Source organism: Pongo abelii, chromosome 11 (genome assembly GCF_028885655.2).
Source record: "Pongo abelii isolate AG06213 chromosome 11, NHGRI_mPonAbe1-v2.0_pri, whole genome shotgun sequence".
Taxonomy (NCBI): domain Eukaryota; kingdom Metazoa; phylum Chordata; class Mammalia; order Primates; family Hominidae; genus Pongo; species Pongo abelii.
Window position 1 is genome coordinate 109,025,684 of NC_071996.2, and position 15,371 is coordinate 109,041,054.

Genomic DNA, 15,371 nt, shown 5'->3' on the forward strand with positions numbered 1-15,371 from the left:
AGCCTGTACCTTTTTAGTGAAAAAGTGAAAGTGCTTTTTAATGTGCAAGAAAAATATTAGCCATTGTTCTTGAAACATATCTTTGGTTTTTATGGCAAGATGTACAAAGTGTGCTCCACTGAATGAAATGCAATGAGGGGAAGGGAAAACGGAGTGAAAACCAAGTTTGACATTTTGATTTCCACTGACTTCTCTTTGTCTTGAATGTCCAGTTGGCCCCCTGATTGGCAAGTACTGTGGGACCAAAACACCCTCTGAACTTCGTTCATCGACGGGGATCCTCTCCCTGACCTTTCACACAGACATGGCAGTGGCCAAGGATGGCTTCTCTGCACGTTACTACCTGGTCCACCAAGAGCCGCTAGAGAGTGAGTTGGCTGATTGGGAACCTCTGTCCTGTCCTTCCATCAGGGCTGTGAGGGTGTACAGGTGAAGAGGGGCTGAGCTCTATGAGACAGGAGATGGGAACTCTATGGAATTTATGGTGGCATCTGAGTTTAGAGGCGCCCACATCCTCTTGCCAGGAAGAGGTTGATGAGAAAAGAACACATTTCAATCTGGGTGCTTATTTCTACACTTGATCTTAGCCAAAAGGCTGAGAAGCGATGTGGGTGCTTATTTCTTTAAAAAATATATATATGTGTCTAACAAGAATTAGTTATTTTCAGGGAAAGTCATGGTACCATCTCATACCTCAGTTTCCTCATCTATGAATGAAAGAGAGGCTAGTTAGGATAATCTATACAGGGCCTCTCCTGTGCTAACATTTTTTTAGTCTATGGCCATTTTTTTCCCTCTCAAAATCTCAGGGGCCATTGTCATAAAACTGAAACATTTTAAACCTCTCTTTCTCTGTATTTTTTGACATTAACCATCTCTGGGCCTGGGTAATGTTTTCCTGACTAGATTGGTACAACTGCTTAGACTTGGACTTCACCCTTCCACCAAAGATAGTTTGTGGAGCTTCTAGTATGTGCCAGGCACCAAGCAAGGAATTAAAAACTATCACTCTGACCACAGCTGCTGTGGGACTTGCGGTCCCTCAGCACTGAGCAACATCTTCAAATCAGCTGCTCTTGGACATGTGTTTCAAATATGCTGCCATTTCTACTTAAAAACCCGAACGATAACTTTTCCTTTTTTTTTTTTTTTTTTTGAGACAGAGTCTCTCTCTGTTGCCCAGGCTGGAGTGCAGTGGCTCAATCTCAGCTCACTGCAACCTCTACCTCCTGGGTTTAAGCGATTCTGGTGTCTCAGCCTCCCAAGTAGCTGAAACTACAGGCATGCGCCACCATGCCCAGCTAATTTTTGTATTTTTAGCAGAGGTGGGGTTTTGCCATGTTGGCTAGACTGGTCTCAGACTCTTGGCCTCAAGTGATCTGCCTGCCTTGGCCTCCCCAAATGCTGGGATTATAGGTGTGAGCCACCATGTCCAGCCCCAAATAATTTTAAAGACTAAAGAAGCACTTTTAAGAATGCTTCAAGCTATGGAAATCCTGGCCTGATAGCAGACAACTCACCATATATATAACTACAGACACAGCAGCCTGACCTGCAGGAAGGTTGCTGGGTTTTGCATTTGTTTTTTCATCAAAGAGCTTCTGAAGATTGAGTGACAAAGAAACAGTATGGCAAATTGCACCAGGTCCCGTGAATGGCCAGTGCAGTCACAGAGTAAAGAATAGGTTGATACCTGATAAGGATTGCTGGCCAATCTTAGACACATGCACACACACATATTGATCAGTGTTCATGGCATTCATAGAAGGACAGCAATGCAACTGACAGCACAGGGCCAGAGTAAGTGACTTCTGGGTCTATTTGTCCAGACAGGTGGTGTGGGGGAATAGAGAGTGACATGCATGTGCTCATGGAGAGATTTCCCAAAGACAAGTATTTATGCTTTGTAATGTCTGTCTTCTGTGCCAGAACTCACAAGACAGTTGAGTGAAAAAAGAAAGAAGCAAAAGTGCCTCCTGGGTGTTTATTAATAAAGCAGGCTTCCCACGATGTATCAGCTCACCCAAATCGCCACGAGTCTAGCTCACATTTACCTGTATTGCAATAATGGTGCATCTGGCATCTGTAGCCTGCAGCAATAACAGTTCTTGTGCTTTAGATTGTATTTTTAATTTGTATGATGATTCTCTTATTTATCCATAGCCTGATTTCTTTTAGGTCCCATTTAGTTTCTCTCAGACCCAGAGGGGTTGTCAAGCTCCATGACTTGGTGTAGTTGTTTTTAAAATGTGAGCATATAATTAGGGTCTTTTAAATGAGGAAGTGCCTGCAAGGACTTGTCCCTAGAAGGGAGGCAGCATTTGGGGGATCCCGAGGTATGAGGTTGGAAGGCCTAACTCTGCATTTGACCATCTCCTTTCCCCAGACTTTCAGTGCAATGTTCCTCTGGGCATGGAGTCTGGCCGGATTGCTAATGAACAGATCAGTGCCTCATCTACCTACTCTGATGGGAGGTGGACCCCTCAACAAAGCCGGCTCCATGGTGATGACAATGGCTGGACCCCCAACTTGGATTCCAACAAGGAGTATCTCCAGGTACTTGTGCAGATACCAGAGGACGTGCAGAGTGTGTATGTATTGCTGAGGTAGGAGGGTAGCTCCTCAAATACAGTAGGCAGAGGACACAAAGAAAATAAACACAGCATACCTGAGAACTCCATTCATTCATTCATCCAAACAGATGTGTATGCCAGGCACTGGGTTACATGCTGGCATACACTGATCAGAGGGAGCCTGCCCCTGCCCTTGTGGAGATTACTGGGCCTGGGGAGAAGTTGTTTGGCCAGGATGCTGTTTGCCCTATCACTATAGATATCCAAGGAACATTCTATAAGCTGTTTGGATCTTCTTCATTCTTGGCACAGGGAGGCATCAGGGACATGGGGGGCATTCTCCTAAGGGGAGGTTTGTTGAGGTGCTAGCTTCACATGACAGCTTCTCATCATCTTTGCTATTTGGAGAGAGCCCTGCCAGGAAGGTTTTGCACAGAGCTATCAGAAGAACACATAGGAAAATGTCACTACCAGGAACAGAACTCAAGGTGCCCAGATGCTCGGCAGCATCTCTTCAGACCATTGTTTACTTTATTCTGAATAAACCTTGCAGCTTATGTTGAGTAATCTTCCCGCACTGCACACTGCTCCAATTCTCATCCCCTGGGAAGAAGTAAACAGGGGAAAAGCAAGCTACTAGTTCCACACTAGAGCAGTGACTGCTTTTATGACACACGTAAGACAGCCTTGTGACCCACTGACAAGCCTGTCCTAGCTCTGATGCGACATGGTGACCTCTGCTCTAAGAAGGATGTTGCAAAGCAGACAACAGGAAAGGGAGAAAGACCACTTAGAAACTCCAGGGAGTCCACAGAGGTTCTAACAGCAAGCCCTGGGGCCATTTGTCATTGTCTCTTCTCTCTGCCTCTCCAAAAATCCATCTCCTCTCAGCCTGCAAAACTTCCAGAAAGTTCTGTATAACTAGCATCCCCTATCTTTGACCTTAATCATATACTTGCTCCTATTGCCATCCACCTGTTTCTCATACATGTAGACGGCACTGTGTACTTATTCGAATGTTTAGTAATGCTGAGCACACTGTAGGTCACCAATAAGTGCTTACTGAATTGAATTTAGCCAGTGTGTGCTAGCTACGTTTTGGTCATATGGAGACTGCCATTAGGAAACACCATGGCCAGCAAAGGAATGACATCCAGTAATTTCCAAATGGGTTTGGCATTGTGGGAGGGGAAGTACCTTAAAATGTTGGCCATCCTCGTCATAGAGCAAAAGGTCAGGCCTTGGTGCATAAGCCTAATTGCTTAGGCAGACTCTACATGCCCTTTGACCCCTTAGTGACCTGAGCAACTAAATACACAATGGAGCAAGAGGGTGTGGGGATGGGATGCCTCTATGAGTGTGACTTTTGGAACTAGGGCATTATAAGTGAATTGGATTGAATCGGACAGGAGTAGAGTGGAGTAGATACAACCTTGTTTCTTTAAAGTAGCATCTGCTTCCATGGTCCAAGGCAGGCCATCATTTACTAAGAAGGGATTATAGCTCTAGATGTTCAATGATTGAGAAAAATTGAGTATTGTCCCTTCATATTTGCAAAAGAGAGAAAAAAGAAAAATAACCTAACTTTTCAAGGTGTCTGATTTAGTGTAAGATAATGCGAGTTTAATCGTCCAATGGAATTGCAAACTGATACTAATTACAAGTACGTCTCAATGAATCACAGATAGAGGTTGGGAGCGAAGTCTAATGATTGTGTCCTTTGGAAAAAAACAAGACACTGCCCTGTGTTGGGAATGGTGGTCTCTTACTCCAGCCCTCTCTTCCCCAGGTGGACCTGCGCTTTTTAACCATGCTCACGGCCATCGCAACACAGGGAGCGATTTCCAGGGAAACACAGAATGGCTACTATGTCAAATCCTACAAGCTGGAAGTCAGCACTAATGGAGAGGACTGGATGGTGTACCGGCATGGCAAAAACCACAAGGTAAATCCATGATCCTACCTTAAATGCACATTGGACCAGGGCAGGAGGGATGGGATCAGGGGAGCTTTAAGCCGACCTCCTACAGGAGAGAGGGCCTTGTGTAGTCAGGCTCAGATAATTGATGGAGGCAAGGGTCGTGCCGGCCTTGAAAATCTTCTCTCTTAGGCTAAAGCGATGGGAAAACACCGTTTCTCTGACAGCCAGTTGCTGTTGCATCTTGCGCAGCAGAGAGAGAGAGCTTGCAGGGTGTTCTCTGACTTCAAATGAAGGAGAAAATGCGTCCCCAGTCCACTTCTCCCCACACAGGATTCACTGAACATTCATGGCCTGAGTCCCTTCCACATGCTGGGTTAACAATCACAAAACCACATGATACTATAGTTCAGGAGTTACCGAGCTCTGGAAATGAAAGGGCACAAATCCTAAAAGGGAATTCACAATGTCCTGGAGAAGAAAGAGGACAATAAATAATGAGGAGAAATTCAGTTTGTTGGGGATGGGCTCTGAACTGGCAATCATGCTTAGCGGCGAGGCATTGAATTCTCTCTGCTGGTGCCTCCCGCGTCTGCGGCTCCCGGAGGTGTGGTCTGTGTGGATGATGTGGGGCTTTTGTTGTATACATATGGATGAATGTCTGGCACTCCACTTTCTGAAGACACATGACATTCTGGGTCTGCAGCTGGCACGGGCGATGTGCTGGCTCTATGTGTATACACACAGCACACTCAGCCCATGGGGGCTTATTGCAAACAGCCAGGGGCTTTGTGTGGGTGGGATTGGGGTATCTGTGATGGGAACACAGGGCACGGTGCCCCCTGCAGAGCAGGAGCTGGTGCAGAGGTCTGGAAGGAGAGTGTGATGTCCGGGGGATTCCTAGGGACTGCCCGTCCTTCCCTAAAAAGGAGGTAGGGAGGGAGGAAGAGGGTCTCTCCTGTAGCATTACAGTTCCACCAAGCCCTGGTCTGTCAGGGTGTGAATTATCAAAATGGGGCACATGTGGCCAAGCCTAGGGAGGCCAAAGATCTTTTCCAAAGGGAAAGATCTCCTCAGCCCCTGTCACTGCCCCGAGGCAGCTTGCTCTGGCTGGTGCCGCTGGAAACCTTAGACCCAGAAAATTCTGAACTATGATGTTGGCAGTCTCACTTGGGAAATGGGAAAAGGAGTCGATTTTTAAAAAATCAAAATCACCATAGTAACGGGGTACCACTCATCTGAAAACCATGGCTTCTGGATATTACCAGGTATCTCACACACATGCACACAATTGCCCGATTTCCACGATAAGGAAAGTACTTAGCAATTGAAAGATGTTCCAGGCCAGGTCTGGTTTCCCACTGACTTGGTTTCAGACTTGCCAAGCATCCGTCGGGAATGGCCAGCCTGAATTGGCACTGGGTGCCAGGAGCTTGGGGGCTGAGACCTGGTTCCACCCCACCCTTTTCAATTATAAACCGGTAGATCTCGGAAGCTCAGCTAGCAGATGAGGGCCAGAAGCCAGGCAGGGGTGGTCCCCGGGGAGAGGAGTGGGGCTCACCTGATTGTCTCCCTGTCCAGGTGCAATGACTAAGCAGCACGGGCCCAGAGGGATACTGTAGCATAAGCTGTTTTAAAAGCATGCAGATGGACCAGGATGCTATTTAAAACATCATTTGTAGGAAACCTGCTTTTGGAAATACCTTAGCACTGCACATTTTCATAGAATGCTGTCCTCCCTGGCTTTATCCCTGGTATTCATTCTTCAGGAAAGATATTCCTGAAATTGAATTGAGCTTTCTGGTTTTCAGAATTATTTTTCTCAACTTTTTCATGGTGGATATATTCTCTCTCTTTTGCTTCCTCTTTCCCCACTTGGCTAGATTTATTTCCCCAGGAGCCAAGGGGTAACTTGAGAGTTTTTTTGTTTTTGTTTTTGTTTTACTGAATTAGTCGTGCCCAAATAAACGGAGTTGGGGCAGAGGAAAAGCCCTTTCTCTTCCCCATTAGAAATTCATCCTTTGTGTACTTAGAAGGAGGCAGGAAAATGGAGAGCCTGCCAATTAGGCATCGCCCCACTCTCCAAGCTCCTTCACCCCACTGCGGGTATGGTGGGCACCCAGGGGCTTTCCTTGTCTCCCCTGCAAGGATGGTCTCAGCTGCCCCTTCATTAGCAGATCTTTCGTTCCAATATCTGTATTTAATGTGCAGATTCCCCCTCATTCACGGTGCGTCAGCGCAGCTCTCTGGGTTGTCGGGGTTGAAGTAGTTGAGTGAACCGTGCCAAATAGATTTGTCAAGTCTGCCACAGTTTGATTTGATGCCATGGGGGGAGGTGGGGGTTGGGGAGGGACTTGGGGGCAGTGGAGGAAGAGGCTTCGTCCACGCCGAGTGCCACCACTGAGTTTCTCTTTGTAGCTGCTGGTTGGTGGGCACTGTGCCAAGCTAACTGGTGCTAAGTGGTGGGCTTGAAAGTGAAATTCAGACAACAGGAGTTAGCAGAAAAGCAAAGCAGAGATGAAGGCAACCGCCTGCTCTGCTCTGCTCTGCAGAGCAGAGGGAAGGTTTGCAAATGCCTTCCCAGTGTGCAGGGAAGGAAGAGGGAATAGTGACATTTGGGACAGAAATGTGGGAACTCGATTTCAACTCCCTGGTCACTGTCAACAGCAATGCAGCATACCAAAGACCAGGGAATTGGGGAAGTCAGAGAAAAACAAGATTAATGAGCGCTCAAGGTGGCGGGGGAGGGCTGTGCTATGTCTTTGCAAAACACTGTTTACAATGTGGACCCAGACTGGGCTGAGGCAAGGCCTAGGCCTCTGAAAGAATGCCTTCCTTCTTACTGCCAGAGGGTGAGGAAGACTAAGGAACTCTTTTCCAGCCTCCCCTACCCAGGGAGCAGCCTGTTCTTGGTCTCTTCCCATCCAACAGGTCATCATGAGGTCGCCTATGAGAAAGTGGTCCGTCACACTGTTGCTGGGGCATTGCAAGCCTCCTCCTGGCAAATGCAGCCTGGTTACACAAGCCACATGCACAGCACATCCCAAATCTTTCTCCAATTCCACATGCCATAAATATGGAACCTATGATTCTCATACAGGGCGGGCCCGCCTTATGTATATTTATGGCATAACCACAAGGCAGAGAGCTCATCTGCCTGATGGAACCCATATCCAACACACGTGCTCCCTTAGATTATACAAATTGCTTTGCATACATTTCTTCAGAAACCACAAGCAGAAATTACTGCTTTTGGTTTCCCCAGCTATATTAATAACACCCTAGATGCAGACATGGCATTGTTAATACAACAGTAGAAGGTTCATGTATGTTTACATAATTATAGGCACAATTATGTACATACATACCAAGAGGGGCGCATGGAGAGCAATGGGAAGAGCTCAGAGGCACAAGGTCTTGGTCTAGGTCCTGCCCTCCTGAGATGCTGATTTCATGATTCTGCACTGGGGATAGGCTGTGCCTGGGGAATGGAACCACAGCTGGTGACAGGACACGGGAGAGAGACTATTGTCCTTATTTGTCTAGGAAAAAGCCCTTATCTTCAGTTCCCCCTCATTTGGTAAACGTGGGGATCTCCCTTGTTGACACAGCTCTGGTTAGTCACAGTGTTTCTGGGCTATTCTGATGTATTTGGAAGAAATTTGGGCTAAAAGAGAAAGTCTGTGGGGTGCCAAATGCACGCTATTGGCCAGATCGAGGATGGATGGGTGAAGATAGGGATGAGGTAAGACTTGGGTCCAAGAATTTTCAGAATTACCCCACAAGGAGTAGAAGGAATGCACTGAGCTCATCACATTAATGTAAGGATGACCTCCAAGGGACTCAGAAAATCCTCAAGCACCCGCTTATTCACTAGAGAATTTAACAGAGTTTCACAACTGTGGAATTGAAGCTCTTAGAGATTAAGTGCCTTGCTGCAGGGACTAGGAAACTGGAGCCTCCATGGATGGCGCCTGGTCACCAGACTTGGATGTCCAGACTGGCACTCTCCACAATCTGGCCTAGGCCTTATTCTTCATCTTGAGGGAAATTGGCTTCCTACATGTTCAGTTCAAGGACTGAGAGGTACACATTTTCCTGGAAAGCTTCCTCTTCAGTGAAGTTCTGCATGCAGGATGAGCCTGTACATGGCTTAACCCACTAGGCTCATTGTTGTGGAGCTGGGCTTCACCACAGAATCATGAGGATGGAGAGTTGAAAGGAGTTGCCATTTGTTTGATTTGGCCACATCCCTTCAAAACAAATAAACACTCCACTTCAAAAATCCTCTATCTCATATTTATTTTCTAAATTAAAACAAATCATTTTTAAATCAGAGACTTGGGAGGAGAGAAAGAGTGGTGTCAGAAAACCAAACCCTCAAATCAGTTGGCTAACAGCTAGAGGCACATGATGTCTATTTTCAGATCTTCTTAAACAGGGCACCGCGTGATCTTGGAAATATCTCTTAGTGGCTCCACGCCTCAGTGTTTCTACCCAGTCCAAACGGAATGGTGCTGCGGCTGCTATCGGCAAAGCACCTTGAGATCTGTAGATGGAAGGCTCTCCGCGGATATAATTAATGGAGTAGACCCACAAAGCTCTTCTTGAGCAGAAGCAAGTTATCAATTTAAAAAGTAAGAAGGCCCCATGGGATATTTATGGGCCTCTTTTAAAATCATAGGCCTGGAATGGACCACGATAAGTCATCCAGACCTTTCCCTGCATCTGATGGGGCCTGCATTGAGCTGCCTCAGATAAATGTCATCCATCCCAGCCTCATTGTTCTCTTAGGGATGTAATTATGCCTCCACTTGATCATTTAAGTTTTCAGGAAAAACCTTTTTTAAAAAAAAAAAAAAACTCCTGGCAGATGATGGGCTTCCCCTTATTCCTTTTTGTTTGTTGTATATGTAGTAATTTTGTTTGTTGTATATGAGATGAGGACAGTGCCTCACACTGTAATGGGCACCAGCCTTCAGATGTCGTGGATAGAACGGCATCATCTAACCATGGTTGTGTGTGCTCTGAAGGGGGCTGATACCCCTTCCAAGTTCAAGTCCCTCAGTTTATCTGACCCCCTCAATTATAACGGAGAAGAATCCAGTGCCCTAGGTAATTGAGTTTGTCCCTTATCCATTTGCCATGGGATGAGCTCAGACCTTTAGCCTCTCCACTTAGGAAGCTCAGGGGAAAATTTCATTATACAGAAGCTTGAACCTTTTCTCTATCAGGCTCCCGTGGCCAGCGTCACCCACCTCCCGTGGGTGCTGAACTGTCTCCAGTAGCTGAGGCGCGCCTCCCTGGCGCTGATAGCCTTGATGTTGAACTCCCAGGCCCCGGCTGTGCACACAGGCCAGTGACAAGGAGCACACAGAGGAGATGTGGAAGGGCGCTGTGATTTTGCTTGGGCTGAGGAATCATGTTCCTTGCCCCAACCCCAACTAGTGTAGATGAGCACTGGAGTGAAGGCCTCACCTGGTAGATTGTCCCGCTCTCTGATGTCAGCTTGTCCCTGCTGCGGTTTGCAGAGCCTCCACCGGAAGAGGCAGGCAGGTGGCAGAGGTCTCTGGAACCTCATTCCCTGTTCCCTCAATCTCTCCCCACCTAGGAGTTAAAGGCGCCTCCTTAAGAAAACCCGAACATCTGTGTTAGGAGGTTTCCAGGGGTTGAGGGCTCACCCCACCCAGCTAGAATGTCCTAGAATGTCCGAGTTTCTCCTTCAGTCTTCCTAGGAGGACATTGGCCGTTCCCCCCAAGCCCGCTCATTGCTCTGATCCTGTGCTCCTCCCCCGCCTGCTCTTCTCCAGCCCCACCCCTGAGCTGCCCTCCTCCCCGCTCCTCCCTGATGCGTTCCTGTCTCAAATTCTGAAACCCTAATCCTGTTAGTATGCTGTGTTCCAGGGCTCAGCGTCTCGATGGGGGTAACATAATCCCGCAGTAAATCTAGCGGGCCCCGCAGGCCCACACAGATGAGGATGTGCACATCCCCGCCCCCCAGAACGCAGCCGCCCCTGTGCCTCTGTCTCCTTCATGTAGGAAAGCTGCCTGATGACAAAAACAGCCCAAAAGTGAAAGAGGATGAGAGCAGAGGTCATCAGAGTCCTAAATGTGTATTTGGTTGTTAGACAGCTTCTTTGCCTACCCGCATCCCTACCTTCTCTTAATGTCTGTCTCTTTTTATATATATATATATACATATATCTATGTAAGGTATACACGTGCACACACACACACACACACACACACATGCCTCTGACTCTATATCTGGCTAAGTTCCCACATCCACTAGAATGAAAGAAGCTTTAAAACAAATTTTTAAATTGTCTTTAAAGGGGAGTTTTAAAGGAGAAAGAACAGGACCATGATTCACAAACAACAAAAAAAGTCCATTGCCTTCATATCATTTCCCCCCCCATTGCAACAGTTCCCTCCCCCTACTTGACTGTTTTGTGCAACAGATTAATTAAACAGGATGGCATTCATTGATTAGCAATTTATTTTTACGTGTAGACCCAATGGCTGGTTTTAGAGCAGATGCAAGGGAAAGGGGTGAGAGAGGGAGGACACACAGATCTGCAGTCAGGGTGAGTGGATGAGTCAGCACATTTGTTCCTGACACTAGTTTTAAAAACATGCTTCTGGTTTCCCCCAGCCTCTGCCCTGCATTCTGCCACTTTTCTCTTCTGCCTGCTTTGTTTTCCTCCTTCTTGAGTGTCTGTGCCAAGTACATTGAAAGGGAGAACTTTGGAGGCAATGAAACATTTATTAGTGGAGAGAAATATTTATTTTTAAAAAGAAGAGGAACATCTCATGCACAATGTCTACCCCAGGGCTCCAGCACCGCGCTGTCTTGGAAATATTTCCCTGCTTTCTTTGCAGTCCCTGGAGCTGGCTGACTTCAGATATTTACGGCAAAATAGAAGTAAACAGTAGTTCACACCATAGGTAATGAAGAGATGGGAGTGTGCAAGCTGAGTGCTGAAGCCCTACTCACATGAGAGGTGGTGCACATGAGGAGAGACTGTTTTTGTCCGCTGAAGGGCCCGCCTCATTTGGGAAGGGTGAAACAGCCAGCCATGTCTGTCCTCCAAGGAGCTCAAAGACTTGGACAGAATCTTCATCTTAGGCCCCAGAGGCAGGCATGATGACAGGTAGCATCTACACTGTCCTGGGCACGTGGGTATTGACAGCAAAGATGAACGGTATATAGGAAAAGGCTTTAGGCTGGGCAGAAAATTCCTCTGCCTAGAGGCCTAGAAGGTAGGAAGGCTGCAAAGCTCACTGTCCTCAGCTAAGTCAGTCACTGCATGTTCTTCAAAGACAACTTAAGGAGGGGTCAGCAAAGAAGAGGTGACTGTGACTAGAAATGGGGAAGCAGAGAAAATGTTCTGAGATGGCCTCAGAAACCATCAGTGATGCGTTCTGGCTGGATGCTTCTTATTAGATTATATATTCTATATATAATTATATATATAGAATATATAATATATTATATATTATATATATAATTATATATATAGAATATATAATATATTATATATTATATATTCTATATATAGAATTCTGTAATTCTATATATAGAATTTATTATTCTATATTCTATATATAGAATTTATTATTCTATATTATTCTATATATAGAATTTATTATTCTATATTATTCTATATATAGAATTTATTATTCTATATTATTCTATATATAGAATTTATTATTCTATATTATTCTATATATGGAATTTATTATTCTATATTATTCTATATATGGAATTTATTATTCTATATTATTCTATATATAGAATTACAGAATTCTATATATAGAATATATTCTATATATAGAATTACAGAATTCTATATATAGAATATATTCTATATGTAGAATATATTCTATTTATAGAATATATAGAATACACGTAGAATATATAGAATATATTCTATAATATATATAAAATATTCTATAATATATATTACATTGAATTGTATTGTCCATGCCTTGCGGACTCACAGGAATGGTCAAAATGCACTGATTTTCTTTGCCTGGGAGTGTAGATAACAACCAAACTGGGATGCTGGATAGCAGCTGATTTAATTGGCAGGTCCCCCCCCGCCCCTAGAGGTGCAAATCAGAAAATCCAGGAAATGCTGATGGTTTTCAGGTTCTGTGCTACTGAAAATAAATCAGAGGTCTCAAGAATCAATTGAAAAATGCTGGATTATAGTCAGAATTCAGAGGCACCAAATGGATTAGCCAGACCACTTTATGCCCTGAATTGCTTTTTAAACTTGGTTTGCAGAGATACACTTGAAGAAATCTTAATGTTCAACTTGGCTCTTTTTAAACACGCACACACATATATTTTTAATAATTACAACATAATCAACACTAGCATAAGAAAGCTAGGGTCACCTTGAACATACTTGTGATTTTCCTTTGGGTAGTAAACAACCATACTAAGATCTTTCTTTTAAAACGAATAAAAAATGGGCCAGGCATGGTGGCTCACACCTGTAATCCCAGCACTTTGAGAGGCCAAGGCAGGAGTATCATTTGAGGTCAGGAGTTCGAGACCAACCTGGCCAACATGATGAAACCCTGTCTCTACTAAAAATATAAAAATTAGCCAGGCATGGTGGCGCATACCTGTAATCCCAGCTACTAGGGAGGCTGAGGCAGGAGAATTGCCTGAAACCGGGAGGCAGAGGTTGCAGTGAGCCAAGATTGTGCCACTGCACTCCAGCCTGGGTAACAGAGCAAGACCCCATCTCAAAAATAAATAAATCAAATAAAATAAATAAAAATATATGTCCTCTGTGACATCCAGCTTCTAAAGCAGATGTTAACATTCCTATCTGAGTATAACCTACAAGGAAACCCACCGATTTTTCTCAGATACCTCACTGCAAAGTTGTCGCCTGAAAATTGTTGGCCTGAAGGTGGGACTTGGGAGTAGTCATGGCTTTTAGAACTTAAACCCTCCCACCTGTGCAAAGACCCACTTGTTACTTGTGACTTGGCTTACATGCTAACATTTGTCCTGGGTGCTATGCAAGTCTTGGAGGGAGGGCCAGTAAACTTAAGTGTCTATCTGCAAGCCTATTATTGACTTTATTTTCCTGAAGGAGAAACCAAGGTATCTAAGGTTTATTGATTTGCCTGTAGTGATTCAGTGAGTCGTCAGGGAATAGGGAATAAAACCAATTTCCTGGCGTCATTTCCCATGCACACAACCCCTTACCTTGCAATGCCTAGACTGGAAGCCAAGAATCCATCTCAGTGAATTTGATCAGAAAACATATGAAGGGTGATTCTAAAACCACAGAAGCATTGAGAAAGTCATAAAGATGTATAATATATGATAGCATTTACTAGCTATAAATAGGGGAGATGCAGGGAGAAAAATAGAGACCTTGTAAACCCATTGGGTCAGGATAAATAGAAACTGCTTAATATTTCATTAAAAATTGATTTTCATAAATTGCAGTTGGATATCTTTGGGCAAAAGGCAATATGTAAGGACTAAGGCGTTGTTATTCATTACTTTTTGTTATCAATAATTTGAACTGGTATTGAACCAACACATCAACACGGTATAGTCGCCCTGTGAATGGGGCTCTCCCCATGTGTTCTGGGCACTATTCAAAGTGTATACAAAATCCACAGCAACTGTCTGCAAAAGCACTTAGGCTGTAAGGGACAACGGGTAACTGAAGTGCCCTGTTGCAAAGTGGACACTGTTAGAGCAGTTCAAACCACAAAAAGTCATGTGAAGAAAGGTTTAGAAGCAGGGGGCCAGAGAGAACCCTACAAATCAACTCATACAATCCCCTCATTTAACAGAGGAGGAAATTGGGGCCCGAGGGAGGTAGAGATATTTGCCCATGCTTATGAGCTAATTAGCAGCAGAGTGCAGCTCCTGGCTTCTGATTCAGTAGTGTTTTTTTGTGTGTGTGTTGTTTTTCCCACTATACCACACTCAGAGTGAGAGGTGTGTTAAAAAATCTAATAAGATGGTGTTCCTTCACCATCCCAAGAACAGAGGGCAGATGTGAACACAAAGTCAAGAGCAGACAAGAAAACAGTTTAGGAACTAGGCTTGGAAACGTGAAGGGTAATTTGAAGCTAAGTTGAAAAGATCCTTCATTTGATTCAAGGGTGGGAGAAGAGTGGGCAAAATCAAAGGGCAGAGCGAAGTTCAGTTGAAGCAGTCAGGTAGATGGCCTAGGGGACAAAAACTGTGTGTTTGTCTCCCTTCCTAAGTGATGCTACTGTAAGCAGAGATTAGGGGGTTCACCCGGAGCCTGTGGCCACATGTATCCATGGGAAGACTGACCCCCTCCATCAGCTCATACATGCGAGTGGGTGTAGCACATGCCCATGTGAGCCACACTCATGCACACACCACCATCCCAAAGACAGTCCAAATACACAATCATTTACTCACTGAGGAAAGAAAAGGTCTCTTAGTGTTGCCTGCTAAGGCTGAGAAATGCAGGGGTCAGATAAGATAAAATTGGATATTAACAATACATTAGACATGCTGTGTTTCTAAACGGTACCAGCGTGGTGTGTATGCTGTGGATTAGCAGCAGTGTTAAAGTTCAGATCCACTCAACTTTCCAATTATGCATTCATGTGGCAAGTAAAGCTTTTTTCCCCCAATGTGAACTCCTTAGCGTCTCCTGATGGCGACCACACACACAGTCCCCATCACCATCTTCAGAGAGCAGGCCAGTGGAGGCCCCCCTGCTGCTGCTCACAACACCCATCTGAAATAAGCAAAGTGCTGCATTTGCTTCTTCCTTGCCAAAACAAAACAAAACAAAACAAAAACCAACAGAAAGCCTCTGCCTCATGCTGAATTCTCAGAGAACTGATGAATC

The 15,371-nt window shown here is 45.0% G+C and overlaps 1 protein-coding gene across 4 annotated transcripts in view; it reads left to right on the plus strand.

Moving 5' to 3' along the window:
* The window catches only part of NRP2 (neuropilin 2), a 116,815-nt gene that overhangs the window by 42,104 nt on the left and 59,340 nt on the right, over window positions 1-15,371 (plus strand). For all 4 annotated transcript variants that reach the window (XM_063712987.1, XM_063712988.1, XM_054549672.2 and 1 more), the window contains 3 exons: window positions 213-368; window positions 2,387-2,556; window positions 4,363-4,518. In XM_063712987.1, the coding sequence (XP_063569057.1) occupies window positions 213-368; window positions 2,387-2,556; window positions 4,363-4,518 (482 nt within the window). The remainder of the gene's footprint in view (window positions 1-212; window positions 369-2,386; window positions 2,557-4,362; window positions 4,519-15,371) is intronic.